This window comes from Dryobates pubescens, chromosome 13 (genome assembly GCF_014839835.1).
Source record: "Dryobates pubescens isolate bDryPub1 chromosome 13, bDryPub1.pri, whole genome shotgun sequence".
In the NCBI taxonomy this organism is placed as follows: domain Eukaryota; kingdom Metazoa; phylum Chordata; class Aves; order Piciformes; family Picidae; genus Dryobates; species Dryobates pubescens.
Window position 1 is genome coordinate 4,915,255 of NC_071624.1, and position 17,077 is coordinate 4,932,331.

General features: G+C 39.5%; 1 protein-coding gene across 1 annotated transcript in view; it reads right to left on the reverse strand.

Moving 5' to 3' along the window:
* The window catches only part of ARMC8 (armadillo repeat containing 8), a 70,958-nt gene that overhangs the window by 23,076 nt on the left and 30,805 nt on the right, over positions 1-17,077 (reverse strand). Inside the window, exons 6-9 of the mRNA XM_054167092.1 lie at positions 9,913-10,005; positions 4,316-4,396; positions 915-990; positions 734-824 (exon numbers count right to left, since the gene is read on the reverse strand). Coding sequence (XP_054023067.1) covers positions 734-824; positions 915-990; positions 4,316-4,396; positions 9,913-10,005 — 341 coding nt within the window. The remainder of the gene's footprint in view (positions 1-733; positions 825-914; positions 991-4,315; positions 4,397-9,912; positions 10,006-17,077) is intronic.

The following is a 17,077-nucleotide window of genomic DNA, read 5'->3' on the forward strand; positions in this document are numbered from 1 at the left end:
AATTAAAACAGTTGGGAAGAGGGACTAGCTCTGCTCTCCCATCATCTTAATGCATACAGTTCTCAACATAACAGCCTCAGCCTCCTGAAGGAGTTGTCCAAATAGGTGGTGCAACAAGGACATTAACTTGTACTACGTGGTGATGTTTCAGTGTCATACTCTGTAAGGGCATAAAATTGACCACAGCCAACTCAAAGTAAAACATATCATAAAATCCATGCTCCTTCAGAAAACTGAAGTTCAGCTCATGAAAAGCCCTACACCTGAATACATTTCTGACAAAACTGTTGCCCAGCAACATTTTTTTCCTGTTTATGTACAGCAAAGAGCAAAAGTTATGCTAGATAATTTATCAGAATCATAGAATCACCTTGGTTGGAAAAGACCTTTAAGATGATAGAGTCAAATAATGGTTGGACTCAACCAAGTCTGCTGCTAAACCATGTCCCTCAGCACCACATCTCCATGTGTATTAAATACCTCCAGGGAAGGGGATTCAGCCACCTCCCCAAGAAGCCTGTTCCAGCCTTTGGGAATCCTTTCAGGGAAGAAGTTTGTTCTAATATCCAATCTAATTAACAGCTTCTCCAACAATTTAGATAATGCAAATACTATTTACAGTTATTCTTAAGATTTTAGATCACATCTCACTTTGCAACAAGCAAAATGGGAACAGTTCAAAAGTAAGCATGACATTGCATACTATTTCATTATCATTTCTGCTGAAAAATACCATTTGGCTGACGTGAGCTGCATTTCAATAGGCTTGTCCCTTTGTAACATCTTCACAAAAATTTGCGGTAACAATTCTCCATCAACCGACACTGCAAGCAACGAAAGAGAACTCTGAGTAATTCTGTCTCACCCAGGCTGTAAAATGAGCATCAAATTAGCAACAGCAGCACTATACTTACCATTTACAAGAGTCATTGATACCTGTGGGTTTTCAAAGGCCAGAACTGAGAAGCATTTCAATGCTTGCATTCGAACCTGTGTAAAAACAGAATATATATGAAGTATAAATGGAACTGCAAAGGTATAAATGTAAGTATAAATGAAGTAAAAATGTAGGAGCAAAACTGGTCTGTACTGCTGGCATAGGCTTGTAGAAAATAATTCTGTATAATCAGTAAGAAATAAAAGGAAAATGGAAACATCTGACTCATACCTTGATTCCAGTGATCTCCCTGTTGGAGTTATCTTTCTACAGGGTATGTTTTGAATTGTTTGTGAAAAAGACAAGCAAAGGATAAATCTTGGGAACTAGAAAGAAATACTGGGTTTATTTGTGATGCCTCACAAATGTACGAAACACAGCAACAACAAAAAAAGGGGGTTTCATAACAATAGTTCTTTTTCTTTCCAGGACTCTCTAATATGTCAAAGAATCTGACATACATGTCATTGACATACATGTATTTCAGAAGCCTTTAAAGATGAGTTTAATAAAATGTCTAAGAAGCAGCATCAGGTTAAAGTCAGTCTACACTAATCTTAACACATCTATATACCGTATGTTTTACCGTCATTACAGAGCCCTAGGCATCATCTACACAAAAGGACTCATTAATTTCTTCACGGTGCATCTTCGTCCTCTGGTCCAAAACCCACGTTTGGTTTAACTGAACACTATTTCACAGTTGGCTGGCTACACCAGACTATGAAGTCTTTATAACCTCTTCTTTGACAGAAGGAAGAGCAACCATTATCCTCTCTCCTGAAGAATAACCTAATTTAATTCAGACAACAGTTTTCATCTTCCACAGCAGCATGTATTTCAACCTCTGTCCATGTCTTTCCATGTTTTTGTTACCACATCTTAATGTCAAAACGAAGCAAAGGAGCAAGACTTCAACCTAAAGAATTCCATCACTGCAGAAAGCACTTATTGCAAGTTCAGGCCCACCCCACCCTCCTCAACAAAAAGCCTTAGAAACATTGAAGTCCATGGGTAGACAAAGCAGCACTGGCCATCACACTTCTGTGAATTAATTTTCTAATATCTAATCACAGCCACAGTAAGACCTCTTCTCATCCGCACAGCCTTAGTCAGAAGGAACAGAGAGCAACCCACTGGGCTTCAGAACTAACACCCTGTTTGACAACACTTTGTTGGCTTGTCAGACCATATAATGATTGCAGTGTATGCTTTGAAGCATTAGGAAGCAGATTTTATATCGAAAAAGCACTAATAAGTCAGACCACAGCTCATAAGCTGTATTCCTCCAGAAGGAAGTCAGAGCCAGGGCAGGTGGTAAAGGTTCTAATGAGAAAACTGAAGTCTAGCTGGAAGTTAACTATTTAGAATCATAGAATCATTTCAGTTGGAAGAGACCTCTAAGATCATCAAAGTCCAACTGTCAACCCAACACCATCATGCCCACTTGACCATGTCCCAAAGTGGCATGTCTACACATCTTTTTGAACACCTCCAGAGACGGTGCCTCCACCACTTCCATAGGCAGCCTATTATTGCAGGGCTTGCTGGGAAGAAATTTTTCCCAATGTCCGGACTCCCCTCATGCAAATTCAGTCTGTTTCCTCTTGGCTCATCACTAGTTACCCAGGAAATAAGATCAAGCCCCACCTCACTAGAACCTCCTTTCAGAATGTTGTAGAGTGAGGTCTCCCCTCAGCCTCCTTTTCTCCAGACTAAACTCCTCAGCTGTTCCTCACAAGATCTGTTCTCCAGACCCTTCACCAGCTTCATTGCCCTTCTGTGGACATACTCTGAGCACCTTAGATCACAATGAAACTGTTTATCACACAAGCATTAACATATGGAAATGCATGAAGCAGTTTAGAATGTACACCTAAAATTTAAAGGCCTGACCAAAATAGTACAGGAAGAAATCAAGAATACACTTCAGACATCTCTCCATTAAGACAATATATACACACACACATTTTTTAACGCACATATATACTAACTATATATACTTCTTTTTAATGCAGCATTACATGTATATTGTTGGTCAAAAAAGCAGCTTGAATACTTCACCTTGACCCAATTATTTTAAAACAGCTCTTTGAAAACAATTTTCAAGGTTCAAAGCTGAACAAAGCCTGAAAAATTCACCTAATGATACAGGGTAAAAAGAAGTCAGCTAATGGAGAAAGCAAAATATTGCTTGATCATGGTAAAAACTATTAGTAAAGAAAAATAAACCCCCTAAGTTTCTGTCTAACAGAATACTAAAGACCCTATACTGAATTTATGAAAAAGATAAAAATCCATACCCTAAACAAACAGAAAGCACCACCCAAGATTAACAAGCTCTTGGAACTGAGCACCAAATTTCCCTTCACTTGAAATTCTCATTTAAAGACTGTTTTTACTGCTGAAAGATACTTTATCAAGAATGTTCTGCATTAGGCAGGAGATCAAAATAGAGAGCTCTGTGTCAACCATGCAATAGCCTACTTTCAATAAAATAAAAATGGCATGGCAACATATTAGACTTTTTGTATTAGATGTTGTAATACAAATAACTCAAGATAAATTTAGGTATTCTCAGAACTATGATATTCATAGTTACGGAGGGGCTGAGGATAAATTGGTATCTTCATATGAAAATCCCTACAAGTTCAAGATTCCAGGATTGGCTTTAGAAAGATTTCAGAATTACCTGCAGAGCAGACATCTACTAGCCCTCCAACAAACCTAAACTACCCAGAAGTGTATCAGAAAGCTTTTCATGCATTCAAACATTTTATGAAGTAGTCTACCGTAGACTCCTAAGGCTGTACTTAGGGTTTGAACTTTTGGCCTTAAACTGAAGAGAGCTAGTCAACCCTCCTTGCCACCTGTACAGTACAGTATGGTGCTTTTTGCCAGAGGTGCAGCCTTCAGATGGACTTCCAAAACCTAACAGAGAATTCAACTGAGACTCCAGTAAGTCAGTGAACACAAAACATAGGCAGCTGGTGCCTTCCACACGCTCCATGTCCATGTTCTCACAGGTATGACTTCTCTTTAAGACAGCTCACATTTGCTTCGCTTGGGAAAAGGAAATTGAAGCTCGTTTGTTGCACAACAAATTACACCATTTATTGGGTTGCCAAGCGACTGTTCTCCTTTGGATCAATGGCAGTTGGTTCCGTTTTCGGTAACGGTGCTTTAAATTTACAGAGGACGCCAAAACAACAGGTCTCATTCTGACAGAAATCCATACAACAAATAAAACCAACTGTTATGCTAGAAATACACATTATACCACTCTGCAGTTCCAGTTCCTATGCACAGTTTCTATACTCTTCATTTGGATTCCTTTCATAAATAGACACAAAACATGAAATAGTTTTAATGTCTTACTTTATAGGAGGTGGAGACTAACAGATGTGCAATATTCTGAACAGCTCCATGGTTAAATAAGATTGTCTGGTGATCTGGACCCTTCAAAGGAAAAACACAGAACACAGGGTTGTTTTTTTTTAAAAGGGAATGGAAGAAGTTTCCACTATCTGCAACTTAAGCATTAAAGGTTGATTTACTAATATTTACTTTGTAATTAGCTGATATACCAACATTTTAATAAACAAGTCCAACTCTGATAGCATTTGTCCTGTTCCAGTTGTCATTTCCAACCTTTGCTTCATCAATGAAATCAGCATAGGAAAGATCAAAAGTTACTGCTGTCTTCATTGACAATATTAAGGACTGTCAACAATTCTAACTTCAGAAGATAGAGAATTAACTCTGAAAGTGTTTCCGGACAACGTGACAGTGCTTTAATAACAGATTCACACTTTCCTCCTACAGATTATTCTAGTTTCAAACATATTTAGCCATAAATCTAGTCAGCCATCACACATTTATTGACATCCAAGATCCAAGCTGGCACTGGCTGACATATCACTATTTTCCCAAGATTTAAAAAGGGTTTGGAATTGAACAGAAATACTGGATTTGGCAATAGGAAGGTCTCAGAACTTCTATATTACGAGGCTTGATGAGGTTGGAAAAAATCATGAAATCTCAGTGGGGCCTGCAACTATCAATATTCTCTTGTGGAATATGATCTGTAACTTAAAAACATCTCTCCAGAAGCAGACTCATGCAGCTATCTTTGTATTATGTGGAGGTTACCATAGAATGCATTGAGTTGGAAGCAGCCTTTAAAGATCATCTAGTCTAACCCCTCTGCAGAAAGCTGGGACAACCCCAACTAGATCAGGTTGCTCAGAGTCCCATCAAGCCTGACCTTGAATGTTACCTCCACCACTTCACTAGGCAACCTGTTCCAGTGTTTCATCACTCTCATAGTAAAGAGCTTCTTCTTAATGTCCTGCTTAAATCTACCACCCTGCTCTAGTTAAAAAACATTCCCCCTCATCCTTGCACTTGAATCACAACAACCCCAAGCAATGCTCTAGGCTTGGGGAAGTGTGGCTGGAAAGCTGCCTGGCAGACAGGGACCTGGGGATTCTAATTGGTAGGCAACTGAATATGAACAACAGTGTGCCCAGATGGCCAAGAAAGCCAATGGCATCCTGGCTTGTATCAGAAATGTGTCCAGCAGGAGTAGGGAGGTGATTGTCCCCTTGTACTCACCACTGGTGAGGCCACACCTCAAGTATTGGGTCCAGTTTTGGGTACCTCAATATAGGACAGATGCGGAGGTGCTGGAGTGAGTGCAGAAGAGGGCAACGAAGCTGGGGAAGGGCCTGGAGAATAAATCTTATGAGGAGCAACTGAGGGAGCCAGGGCTGTTTAATTTGGAAAAGAGGAGGCTGAGGGGAGACTTCATTGCTGTCTACAACTACCTGAAAGAATGCTGTAGAAAGGCTGCTGCTGGTCTCTTCTCACAGGTGATTAGTGACAGAACAAGAGGGAATGGCCTCAAATTATGACAGGGTAGGTTTAGACTGAACATTAGGAAAAAAATTTTCATAGAAAAGAGTGGTCAGGCATTGGGATGGGCTACCCAGGGAGGTCATTGAGTCACCAACCCTGCATGTGTTTAAAGGTGATTTGGACGTGGGGCTTGGTGATATGGTTTAGGGATGAACTTTGCAGGGTAAGGTTATTGGTTGGATTTGGTGATCCTGAGGGTCTTTTCCAACCTGAATATTTCTGTGATTCTGTAATCCTATCACTACAAGCCCTTGTAAAGTCTTTCTTGTATGCCCCCTTCAGGTACTGGAAGGCTGCTAAAAGGTCCCCCAGCCTGTATCATCCTGCTATGTTCAATTTAAATTCAGCTTTACAGTTGTCACAGCATAAATCATACCTCAATGCATTTTACTGGCTAAATCTGCAAGTGAAGAAAGTATCTTCACTCCTTAATTTTGTTGAAACTCAGCTGAGTTATGGGCACATCTACACATCCTATGACTGATTCTTTTTTTTTTCCCTCCCCACATTTGAAATACAGTTTAAATCAGATCCCTCTTATATTTTCAGAACCCTTATCTCTAAGTAGAAAAGCATTAAGTTACTTTTAGATGCAATACATCTGGTGCTTTAAGAGATGCTTCAGCTGCTACTGCCACCAAGAGCTTTCTACCAAAAATGAAATTAAAAAAGCATGGGTGAAGTAGAAAAATAACTTACATTGGCACACAGAAGTGGCTGAGGCAACGACTTAAAGCCACAGCTATGCCAGTGTTGAAGCTGAAGAACAGATATTAAAATACATGATAAAAAAAAAAAAAACACTAAACTAAAGTAAAAGAAATCATATTGACTTAGTTTAAGTAATTCACAAGTATTAGTGATTTTCCCATTTTCAATTCTGTGCAAACAGGTCAAATGCATGTACAGGTAACACTGGGCTGTATCCTTACTGCATAAGGAAATGTAAATGGAAACAACTAATCTGCATATATGCTGTTTGTGCACACCATACCTGCCTGTTTAATGCGCAATGGGTTAAGCACTGACCCAAAACCAGGGAGAGCTTCAAATATAAATGTGAAAACTTGAGAATAGAATATATTATTTCCAAGCAGTTCAGGCACCAACTCAATAGCACTTAATGGCAAGGTTTTCTACCTTTTTCCCCCCCCTCTTTCAGTAGATCAATAGAGTTCCAGAAGCCAGTCCTAGTTATCTAAATGCAAATGTCCCTTGTTCAGGCCTAAGATCACACAAGAAAATATTCTCAGAATGGGCTTAGGAGAAGCTGCCTTGACTAGAGGCTTTATCCTGGATCCTTCCCAGACACAAGATCTAATTCTCAGCTGGTGGTGAAATTATTACTTATGATGCAGAGATGTCAAATAAAAGGTCCAGAACTTTTTCAAATTATTCATACAACCATAGTGTTTCCAAATGTATGTGTTATCTTTTCATGTGACCGTTACAATAGTGAAGTTTACCTACTCACAGCATTTCCTCTGCAAACAAGTCAACTGTGATAGACTCTCATAAAGCAAATGTTGACTTGCATTTTAGCATATCATGTACATCAATCTGCTTTCGGTTTATTTATTTCCTTATATGCTGATAGATTCCTGGCTCTCTATGTTGAGAACTGCATCTGCTCCCCCTGTAAATCAACACTTTCCCTTGCTTAGGATGGCTCTTCTCCAGGGTAAATGTTTTCCATCAGTTGATTTTAACTCTAAAAATGCAGTGAGAAGAAGTAAAAGAAGGAAGTAAAAGCAGAAAGCAGCAGCAATATGCTAGAAAACTGAATTAAGGATATCCTAGCTCAAGAGAGCAGGTCCCAGCTTTTCCAGGGAAATTAAGGAGGAAAGAAAGAAAGAAACCTGAGAAGCAACTCTAGCAAGGAAGGGGGAAAAAATGCACACAAGATCTAAGCAGAGAACAGTACTCAGGAACAAGGAGGGTAGGAGCTATGATATGCCACTATTAGTTTAATTGATAAATCTACTCATTGATGAGACATGAGAGTGGCAATACCTCTTAATCTGTGCTATGCCTTACCTCAATACAAAAGCTTATAGTAACTTATTTCTTCAGGGGAAAAAATCGGGATGGTTCACTCACTCATGGCCTTTTGTGACAAAAAATGTAGTGAACACTGAAACTTTTCAGTATTTAATTAAAAAAGAATAAATTTTGCCTATCAACACAAATCAGGAAATTCCCTGCAAATTCTGCTTCACTGAATTAGATGTGTTTTGGTAAAACACATTTGGTAAAAACACAGCAAAACTGACCTTGATGATCAGACTTGAAACTTAAGAACTAAACAGTATAGAAAGAAGGGGCATTATAGATTTTTGCTGGACAGCTGCATTTGCCTGGATGAGACAGAAATGAGCTCTTGATCAGTTTAACATTTGTGGAGATCTGTTTGCTCAATCTCAAATATATTTCTTCATTATGCAGCTAATGTTTATTCTGCAAATGCAACTGTTTCCTAATACTTCTAATACCCTGCTTTTCTATCTGCTCACACAATCAACTTTTTCTTTCCAGAAGACTGCATTTTTCCAAATATTCAGTGTAAGATTTGTTCTGGAGAGATTTCTGGGAGTGGAAGAGGCATTAAAACAGTACAGCAAGACCTTTGTAAGGTTTGCAAGACCTTCCGTGCTCTAGTCTTGTTAAGGGACTGAACAGCTACTCTCTTAACAACCAATTTGATATGTGAGTCACCAGGAGTTAATAGAGTTACAAGAAAGTTACTCAATCAGGAAAGATGACAAAAACTGTTTTCATGTCAGATTAACTACCTGAAGCTACTCAGCAATTCTCACAGCCAACAGGTTTTAATATTGCTACAGAGTTAGCCCCTGATTGTGGAAACTGATTTGTATACCAACCTATATTCTGTCCTTTATTATTTTCCCTGCAATGTGGCCCAGCTTTTCACTTGTTCCAGCTACTCAGCCTATTAAGAAGGCTTCAAGATACTTCACTAGTGCATTTTTCTTCTTAAAATACCAAATTATTTTCCCAATCTTAGCCACAGAGCTGAACTTCCACAGTCCAGTACAGGATTTTGTCTTTTGTCTAAAAGTACTGGCAGCTGGGTTATGTTTTTTTATCATATTAACTCTATAGTTTTTAGTCCTCAGTTTCATCTAACAGAGGAAATGCAATTGGATGATTGTACATAAATAAGTCAAAGTAGGAAAAAAAGACTTTTTATCAAAGAATTAATTCAAAGCTTCAGAAGACCAAATATACTAAGAGAGATTTTTCGGTCTAAATACTTTTACATTCATCGAGAACTTTTTCATGTGTTAGCTTGTGCAAAAAATATGATACACAATCTTTTTGTTTTGAACTTCCCTTTAAAAGGGGAAGTTTCCTACACTGAATTCTTTTGATAGTTACTGTGTCGTCCATAGGTACAGTAACTACAAAATAACCCCACCCCACAACAATGTGAAAAAAGAGGCATGTGGAAATTTGGGGCAGGGGGGAGATAAAAACCTTTGTTTGGGGTGGTGGTGATGCTCTTTTCACATTAGTCTTCCCATATCAAGAGAACTGCACTATATAACAGGAATGAACATCTATCTGGATAAACCTGAAACTGGTAGAACTCAAATGAGGAAGAGTATTCTTCTTCTCAACCTACAGAACATCTTAGAAAACATTCTCCAGGTTTAAACCAACTGTCTTAAAAGCAGATGCAAGACCTCTACAAAGAGATGGCACAGACTTGAGACTTCAAGAGACAAAAAGTAAACCACCTAAAATTATACTGACATTTCCCTAGACTGTTTTACTTTGTTTAGTAGCCAAATTATAAATATGCACACCCTATTAAAAAAAGCACTTATTTGCACATTGATTTACTATAGACAAAAGTATATCAATTCTATTCTATTCTAAATATCAACCCCAATAAATGTCAGCAGATTCAGAGCAATAACAGTTCAAGTCATTACTGTCTTGATGTTCATGCCCCAAAAGGCAGTATCACCTTACAGTTTCTTATATGCAGACACACAAGTTGCATAAGTAACTTGTATTCTCTTCCTTACTTTGCAGCAATGTGAGAAGATCTGACATATGTACTCTTCTGTATATCGAGACCTACTGAGCAGTGCCATGAGGTGGGAGATAACTGTAGCATCCTGGAAACAAGGCAGAAAAGAAAAAAGTATTAACAGTGTGTTTCAGCATAGTTTCTTTCCACTTTGTTACTTTAAAGTACTCTTGACTCTGCACTCAATGTTCTCCCTTCCACTGAAACTTGTACAGACACAGGACAAGACCATCACAGTAGTACAGAAGAGACTTCAAGACACTAGGGAGAGGTAGATTAGAGCAGAACCTTCATGTTCCTCAGCTACTTTTACAGTAATGAAAGCAGCACTAGCCTGATTTTTTTTTAGTGACTACAGCTTCAGAGACACAGCTGTTTGAGAAGTTTTACTTCCCAATTAGTTGGGAAAATAAACAAGAGTAAGTCTCTCCTCTTTGTATATGTTTGAGATTAGACAAAGCTTTTCAGTATTTATTTTTTAATTTCTTAAATATGTAAAATTTTGCAGAGTTATTTTAAAAACCTTTGCTGCCGCACCTCGAGTCCTGTGTCCAGTTCTGGGCCCCTCAGTTTAGGAAGGAGGTTGACTTGCTGGAACGAGTCCAGAGAAGAGCAACAAAGTTGGTGAGGGGTTTGGAACACAAGCCCTACGAGGAGAGGCTGAGGGAGCTGGGGTTGCTTAGCCTGGAGAAGAGGAGACTCTGGGGTGACCTTATTGCTCTCTACAACTACCTGAAGGGAGGTTGTAGACAGACGGATGTTGGTCTCTTCTCCCAGGCAGCCAGTACCAGAACAAGAGGACACAGTCTCAGGCTGCGCCAGGGGAGGTTTAGGTTGGATGTTAGGAAAAAGCTCTATACAGAGGGAGTGATTGCCCATTGGAATGGGTTGCCTGGGGAGGTGGTGGAGTCACCGTCATTGGAGGTTTTCAGGAGGAGACTTGATGGGGTGCTTGGTGCCATAGGTTAGTTGTTTAGGTGGTGTTGGATTGGTCGATGGGTTGGACGCGATGATCTTGAAGGTCTCTTCCAACATGGTTTATTCTATTCTATTCTATTCGTGTTGGTTATTCTATCCAGCCTTCTTGTTCTTGATACAAAACAACGGGACATTAAGGTTGAGAAACACTGAGAGTCAAGTAAACTTGTTTCTACTGCTTGTTTCTCAAGAACTGGAAAGGACCAATGTACAACAGCCTCATTTACCATTTCATCATCATTACATATAGAGAAAGTTGCTTGCTAGAACTGGAGTTCATTCAGCTCACTGAATGTTTGTCTGCATAGGAAAAACAAGGGACAAGCTATTCCAAGCAGTATTGTTGGTATCTGGTAGCAGCAGCTCCATCTGATCTTCTGCCTTTACACATGGCCTATACAAACAGATTATTTCTTTGCAACTTCAGAACCCAAAGGCCTGCAAGGAACTGGTCTGGTTGCAGGGCAATGCTGGACATTAATCCGATAACTATATTGTAGTGCTGATGGTCATAACAATAATGGAGTGTCTCTTGACTCTCCCTAACAGAGGTAAGCCTGCAGTGGTGTGTAAACTACGTGGTATTGGGTTTTGGGCATAAGCCAAATAGAGAAGCAAGTTTTCATGAGAAACCAAAGAGAAGCAGCTAAGAGGCCAACCTTCGTCTCAAGAATGTATTACAACATTACAAAATCATAGCAGGTCCCCAAAACTTCTAAGAGTCTCCTTCCTTGATTTAAAGCAAAACAAACTGACAACATACTCAACATTTCTCTGTGGTTTAACACATTTGACCCACTAAAAGAGATTTTTTTGTAATTTTCTATAGGCAGCTGGAGATACCAAGCCATGTTAGTGTCCAAGACAACATACACATGCTCAGAAGCTTACCACTGATAAAAAATGCATCTTAGACAAAACAACCAACAAGTCAGGAAAGCAGGTGAAAAAGATACCTCAGAATTCAGAGGCAGTAAAGTATAAAAGAAGCTTCAACAGGTAAGATGCAAGACCTGAAATCTCCTGCAGGGAAATCACTGACTATGTAATCTGTCTTATATCCAAACCTGCAACTAGAAAGATGTAAATGGTGGTCTAGAAATTAAAGTCTAATGAAACTGTCACAGATATGCTCTTGCCAAAGAAGAGGTACAAGAATTCACAGCTAAAGAAACAGACACAGTAACCTGACTGAAAAATCTGCACCAGCTTAGTAACTTGTTAGCCAGAGAAGATGCCCCTGATCTAAAAAGGACTCCAACTGCCACTATTACAGAAACACAGGCACAGTGGCCCCTGGTGTAGTAACATGTCTTTCTACCTACATGATCTGTAAAACCATAGAACACTGCAAACTTTGGGGATGTCAGCAAGCAGACTTGGGGGGGGGGGGGGGTGGAAGAACCACATTGATCCTGCTTTGGACTCTTTCTCCAAAATAGGCTGAGTTCTAATTTATAAGCATTCATTTTTATATTTTCTTTGTAACTGTATTTTGTTCTTTAACTTGGGTTTCTCTCAGCTAACCCGGCAGTTATTGGTAAGAATTTCTAGACAGTGGTAACCATTCAGGTTCTTAGGGAAAAAAGAAAGCCAGAATTGCAGCAACTAATTTATTTGCTACATCCCAGGTGACAGCCTGCAACCAGATTTGGCCTTCGCACCAACCTGGTAATTCTCATGAGCTGTCTTGTCTACAGAGAGATACATTTGCATTTTTGTCACGCAATGAACACAGCTGACTCACAATGATCACATGACCAATGCACATCTGGACAGTGAACAATGCCAACAACTCTGAAGTTGTCCTATAAAGGGCGATTAAGGCGTTGCCTCTTTCCCTCAAGCTGGTAGAAAACTTTTGTGCCTCGTTTTATTTTTAAACTTGAACCGGTGGAGTTGCTGATCAATTAGGCCATTAGATCTGAATCATGAAATTCAGATGTTAGTGAAAATGCATAAAAATAACACTTAGGTTATTCCTCACTAGGAAAATATTTGAAATTTATAAAAGTACAAGATGACAAACTTTATATCAGGAGCCACTGTAAATCAGCCTGAAACTGTAGAAGTAATGGTTGGACTCTATGATCTTTAAGGTCTTTTCCAACCAAACCAATTCTACAATTCTTAAGTAAAGAAGACTTCTGATGCTATCTTTCACAGCTGCCACTATATCATATCCCTTGTTTTTATCTCTCAAGCTATTGCTTTCACCTTTGTGTAAATCGTTCAGTCACACTCTCTTATTCAACACAGATGAATGCATAAACTCTCTCTGCCTGTATCGAACACCATGGAAGGAACCAAAACAACCTTTTATTTCACATCCTAGGCAGCAACATTTCCATGCAATAGTTCAGTTCCACATAAAATAGCATTGATCACACAAGCAGTTTTGGCTGCAGTTTGACAGGTTGGAGAGTCTTGGTGAAGGTGTAAGTCAACAGAAATTGAGCCTCCGCTACAGAGTTACAGCAATGGGAATAGAACAGCACACAGTGATGTGCAGAATTTTACTGACCACTGCACACCATGTCCCAGTGCTAAATTCCAGGACAGGAAGACGTTCATATTGGATGGTGAAAAGCATTTTAATTCAGCATTTGTAAGATTGGGCTGTACCCACTCCACACATTCTGCAGGGCATTTCTGCTGGCATGTGACCCTAGCAATGATATTGTATATGCTCTCAGGGTTAATGAATCCTGGCAGTCAGCAGAGCTAGGGTTCCCTGAAATTCAACCAATAAACATAACGAACTCTGTTATTAGGTATTCTGAACTTTAAAAGGATACATTTGAGAAGAGATTCTTCAGAGATACCTTTTATGCACTTTCTCATTTTGTCGTATCAAATCAGAAATGTTGTGGGTGTGAAAAGTTTAAAACTTCTCAGAAAGTTGCAAGGGTGCTTGCTTAATTCTTGCAAGGAAGTTATGTTAATTTTGCCCCTGGATTCTGCTAAAACATATCCCACATTTACAATAATTTTGCTATGTTTATCAGGAAAAAATCTAAAAAAGAGTATAAAGATGTGTGGACATTATTGACTACCAACTAAATGCAAACAGTAACTATGTGCCAATCTCAGGCTACCTAATTCCATTTTTTTTCATGTTAGTATCTAAGTAACAAAGCATCTTTCCAGCAAACCTGGGAAGCAACACTGCACCAATTCTCACAATGTGCAATTAAACAATGAGATTCACAAATCCGTGAAAATGTCTACTAACAAAGACTAGTTTCATGCAATTTATGCCTGTAATTATGTGTATTGTGTATTACTGCCCATCCAAATAGAATTCAGAAAGAGAAGTTGCACTTCCTTCATATTCCTTTTTAACATTAAAATGAAATTTCCAAGATCTGTTCTTAAAATATTTTGGTAGCAGAGAATTATTATTATTGTTGTTTTTCTTTTAAGTCAGAGAACTGCATTTTTTGTATCCAGGTAAGTACAAGCTTTCTAAGCTAGAATGCATCATTTTACGTCTACTGTAGAGAACATTTAGCCTTGTGCTTGGGTTCAGCCATCATAAGCAGGAAGAAGGAAAGGAGTTAAAGCTTTAGAAGATGACCTAGATTCTTCCTTTAGTAACTGTGTATTACTGAGCCCTGGTGGAACACCTGTATGCTTCACAGGGGGGTTTCATTGCTCCTTAAAGATTTGGTTATTAAGCAGTGTAGCTTATTCTGCTCTCTCCTGCTAGCCTTGTTCTCTCAATTGTTCCTCCTCTCCTTCATCAAGTCTGGTTCATCACCAGGTGACATAAGGTTTTCCATGTAGAACCTGAACAGTAAGGAATTTCTTTCACTTAACCTTAGTAGCTCACACAGGCTGCATGTTAGAAAAAAGTTCTATACAGAAAGAGTGATTGCCCATTGGAATGGGCTGCCTGGGGAGGTGGTGGAGTCACCATCACTGGAGGTTTTTAGGAGAAGACTTGACGGGGTACTTGGTGCTGTGGGTTAGTTGCTTGGGCGGAGTTGGATTGGTTGATGGGTTGGACGCGATGATCTTGAAGGTCTCTTCCAACCTGGTTTATTCTATGTATGTAATTGAGATCACTGAAACTTCATTCCCCATTGTCTCAACAGCAGGGTGAAACTCATCCTGTCACAGTGCCTTCATTCTTCAAGCTTCCTATAAGGACAGACTAATTCACAGCAGAGAACACACCGACTACCTGCCTCTTCCTTCAGGGCCAGCATAGTAGCCACAGATAGCCATTTCTCAGTAAAATTGTATCTGGGTCCCACTGAGAAAGGAAGAAAATCTCCACAAGATGAGTTTAATTGGCACAGACACTAAAGGTCTGGCCTTTTGGGGAGTTCAGTGTTCATTCAGCTCAACACACATTGATAGATCTTCACAAATGTCCAGCACAGGTCCCAAGTTCTCACAGGAAACAGCCCAAATGTTTCCACCTCTGAAAAACTACTTTGACTCTGGAATTGACAGTAAAGGCTAGAAACTACCCAGAGTTTATCCTTCAAGACGCTGTCTATGAGGAAAGGTTCAAGAGGAAAGATACAGTTTCTAACATCTTGCACTTTTGCTGGGAGAAGTTACTGTGGATAATGTGGTGGGGAGTTGAGGTGGCTGGTTTTGTTTTTATTTTGTTTGGGGGTTGGTTGGTGGTTTTTGGCTTTGTTTTGTTGTTTTTTGTTGTGTGTGGGTTTTCGGGGGGGGGGTTGACATGAGATTTTGTGTTTATTCTCTCTCAAAGCTATTACAAACAAACAAAAAAAACCCACACCATTTTCAGAACCCTTCAAACAGCTTCAGCTCTGGCTGATGCTTCTCCTGGCTTTACTGACCTTGGCTGCACTGCTCTTGTCCCTTTGTGTACAGGGGATAGGGAAGGAGACAGGGAGGGAGAAGCTGTTGCAGCTCCCCTGGTCTTTGGCATGGGGGGTTCTTATGCTGTTTATCCATTGTAAATACCTGTAAATAATGTATATTTTTGTACATATTCATTGCAGATTGTAGTTTTGTTTGTAAATACAGCTTTCATTTGCTTCCAACTGAGGTGGTCTGGCAAATTTAATGTTGGGGCAATTTCTCAACCCACCACACTTAGGTACAACTCAGGAGTCAACTTTTCAGAAGTCTTCTCCAGAACACTTGGACAAGAGTGGCAAGCCATTAACAAACTTAGTCTCTTACAAAACAGGACCTGATACAGGCAGAACTCAAGAAGCTGCTGAACAAACACTTTCATTCAAGACCCAAAGCTATCTGGAACCGGTGACAGCTTCCCTAGAGCTGCTGTGATCAGAAACAAAGAGGGAGCAGGGTGGCTAAATGAGAACTTTCAAGTTCTTCCTGTTATTCTCAATGTCAGCCAAGTGGAGTGTCTGCCATGAAGTGTTGATTAGGCCCATAATTCTTTAATGGCAAGGACAACTTTTCAACTGCTGCCTTGTGAAAGAACTTGCAGAACAATAGTTGTGGCTACACTTTCCAAGAGATAGGAGAAAAAACAAACAACAACAAAAACCCCTTCTTTTCAGAGAATCTGCATTTATTACTTTTTAAATCATGGGTTTGGGTATTCCCACAAAAGCAAAAAAGAACTGGATTTGCAGATTGGGACCTTAAACATAGTCAGAAAATATTTAACCTTCAGGTGTCCAACTAGAATGGGAAATTGGAAAATGGTTATTACAGTTGAAAATACACAAGGGCACCCTCACCAGATGATAATTTCCTATAGCTATGATTAATTAATGGACATCACATTTGTCTGAAAAGGGAACAGGGAGACAGAGTTCTGATGTCAGCTGTGCAGCAGAGAAAGCAAAGGAGGAAAGAGAAAATCCCTCAATGTTTGTGGGAATTTATATGATAATACTTCCACATCTCTGAACATACTCTTCCATTTTCTCTCCCTTTGAGATACTAAATCTCTCTTCCAAACAGGAAGCAATTCATAGTCTCTACTGATCACTGATCCCCAGGAAAGAGGTATGGATTGTTAATTAAAACAATCATCTCAAGCCCTGACTGGATGCTGAGACCAGGTAGCAGAATGCCCTTTCAGTTATGAACTCTTAAACTTTGGCAATCTGAAAGCATGGAATGGAGTCAAAGGAAGGAAAGAACAGAGGCACAAAGAACGAAATCTCAGAGCTCTCAGGAGAGGTGCCTCCAGTAGTCACACATACAACCTGCAC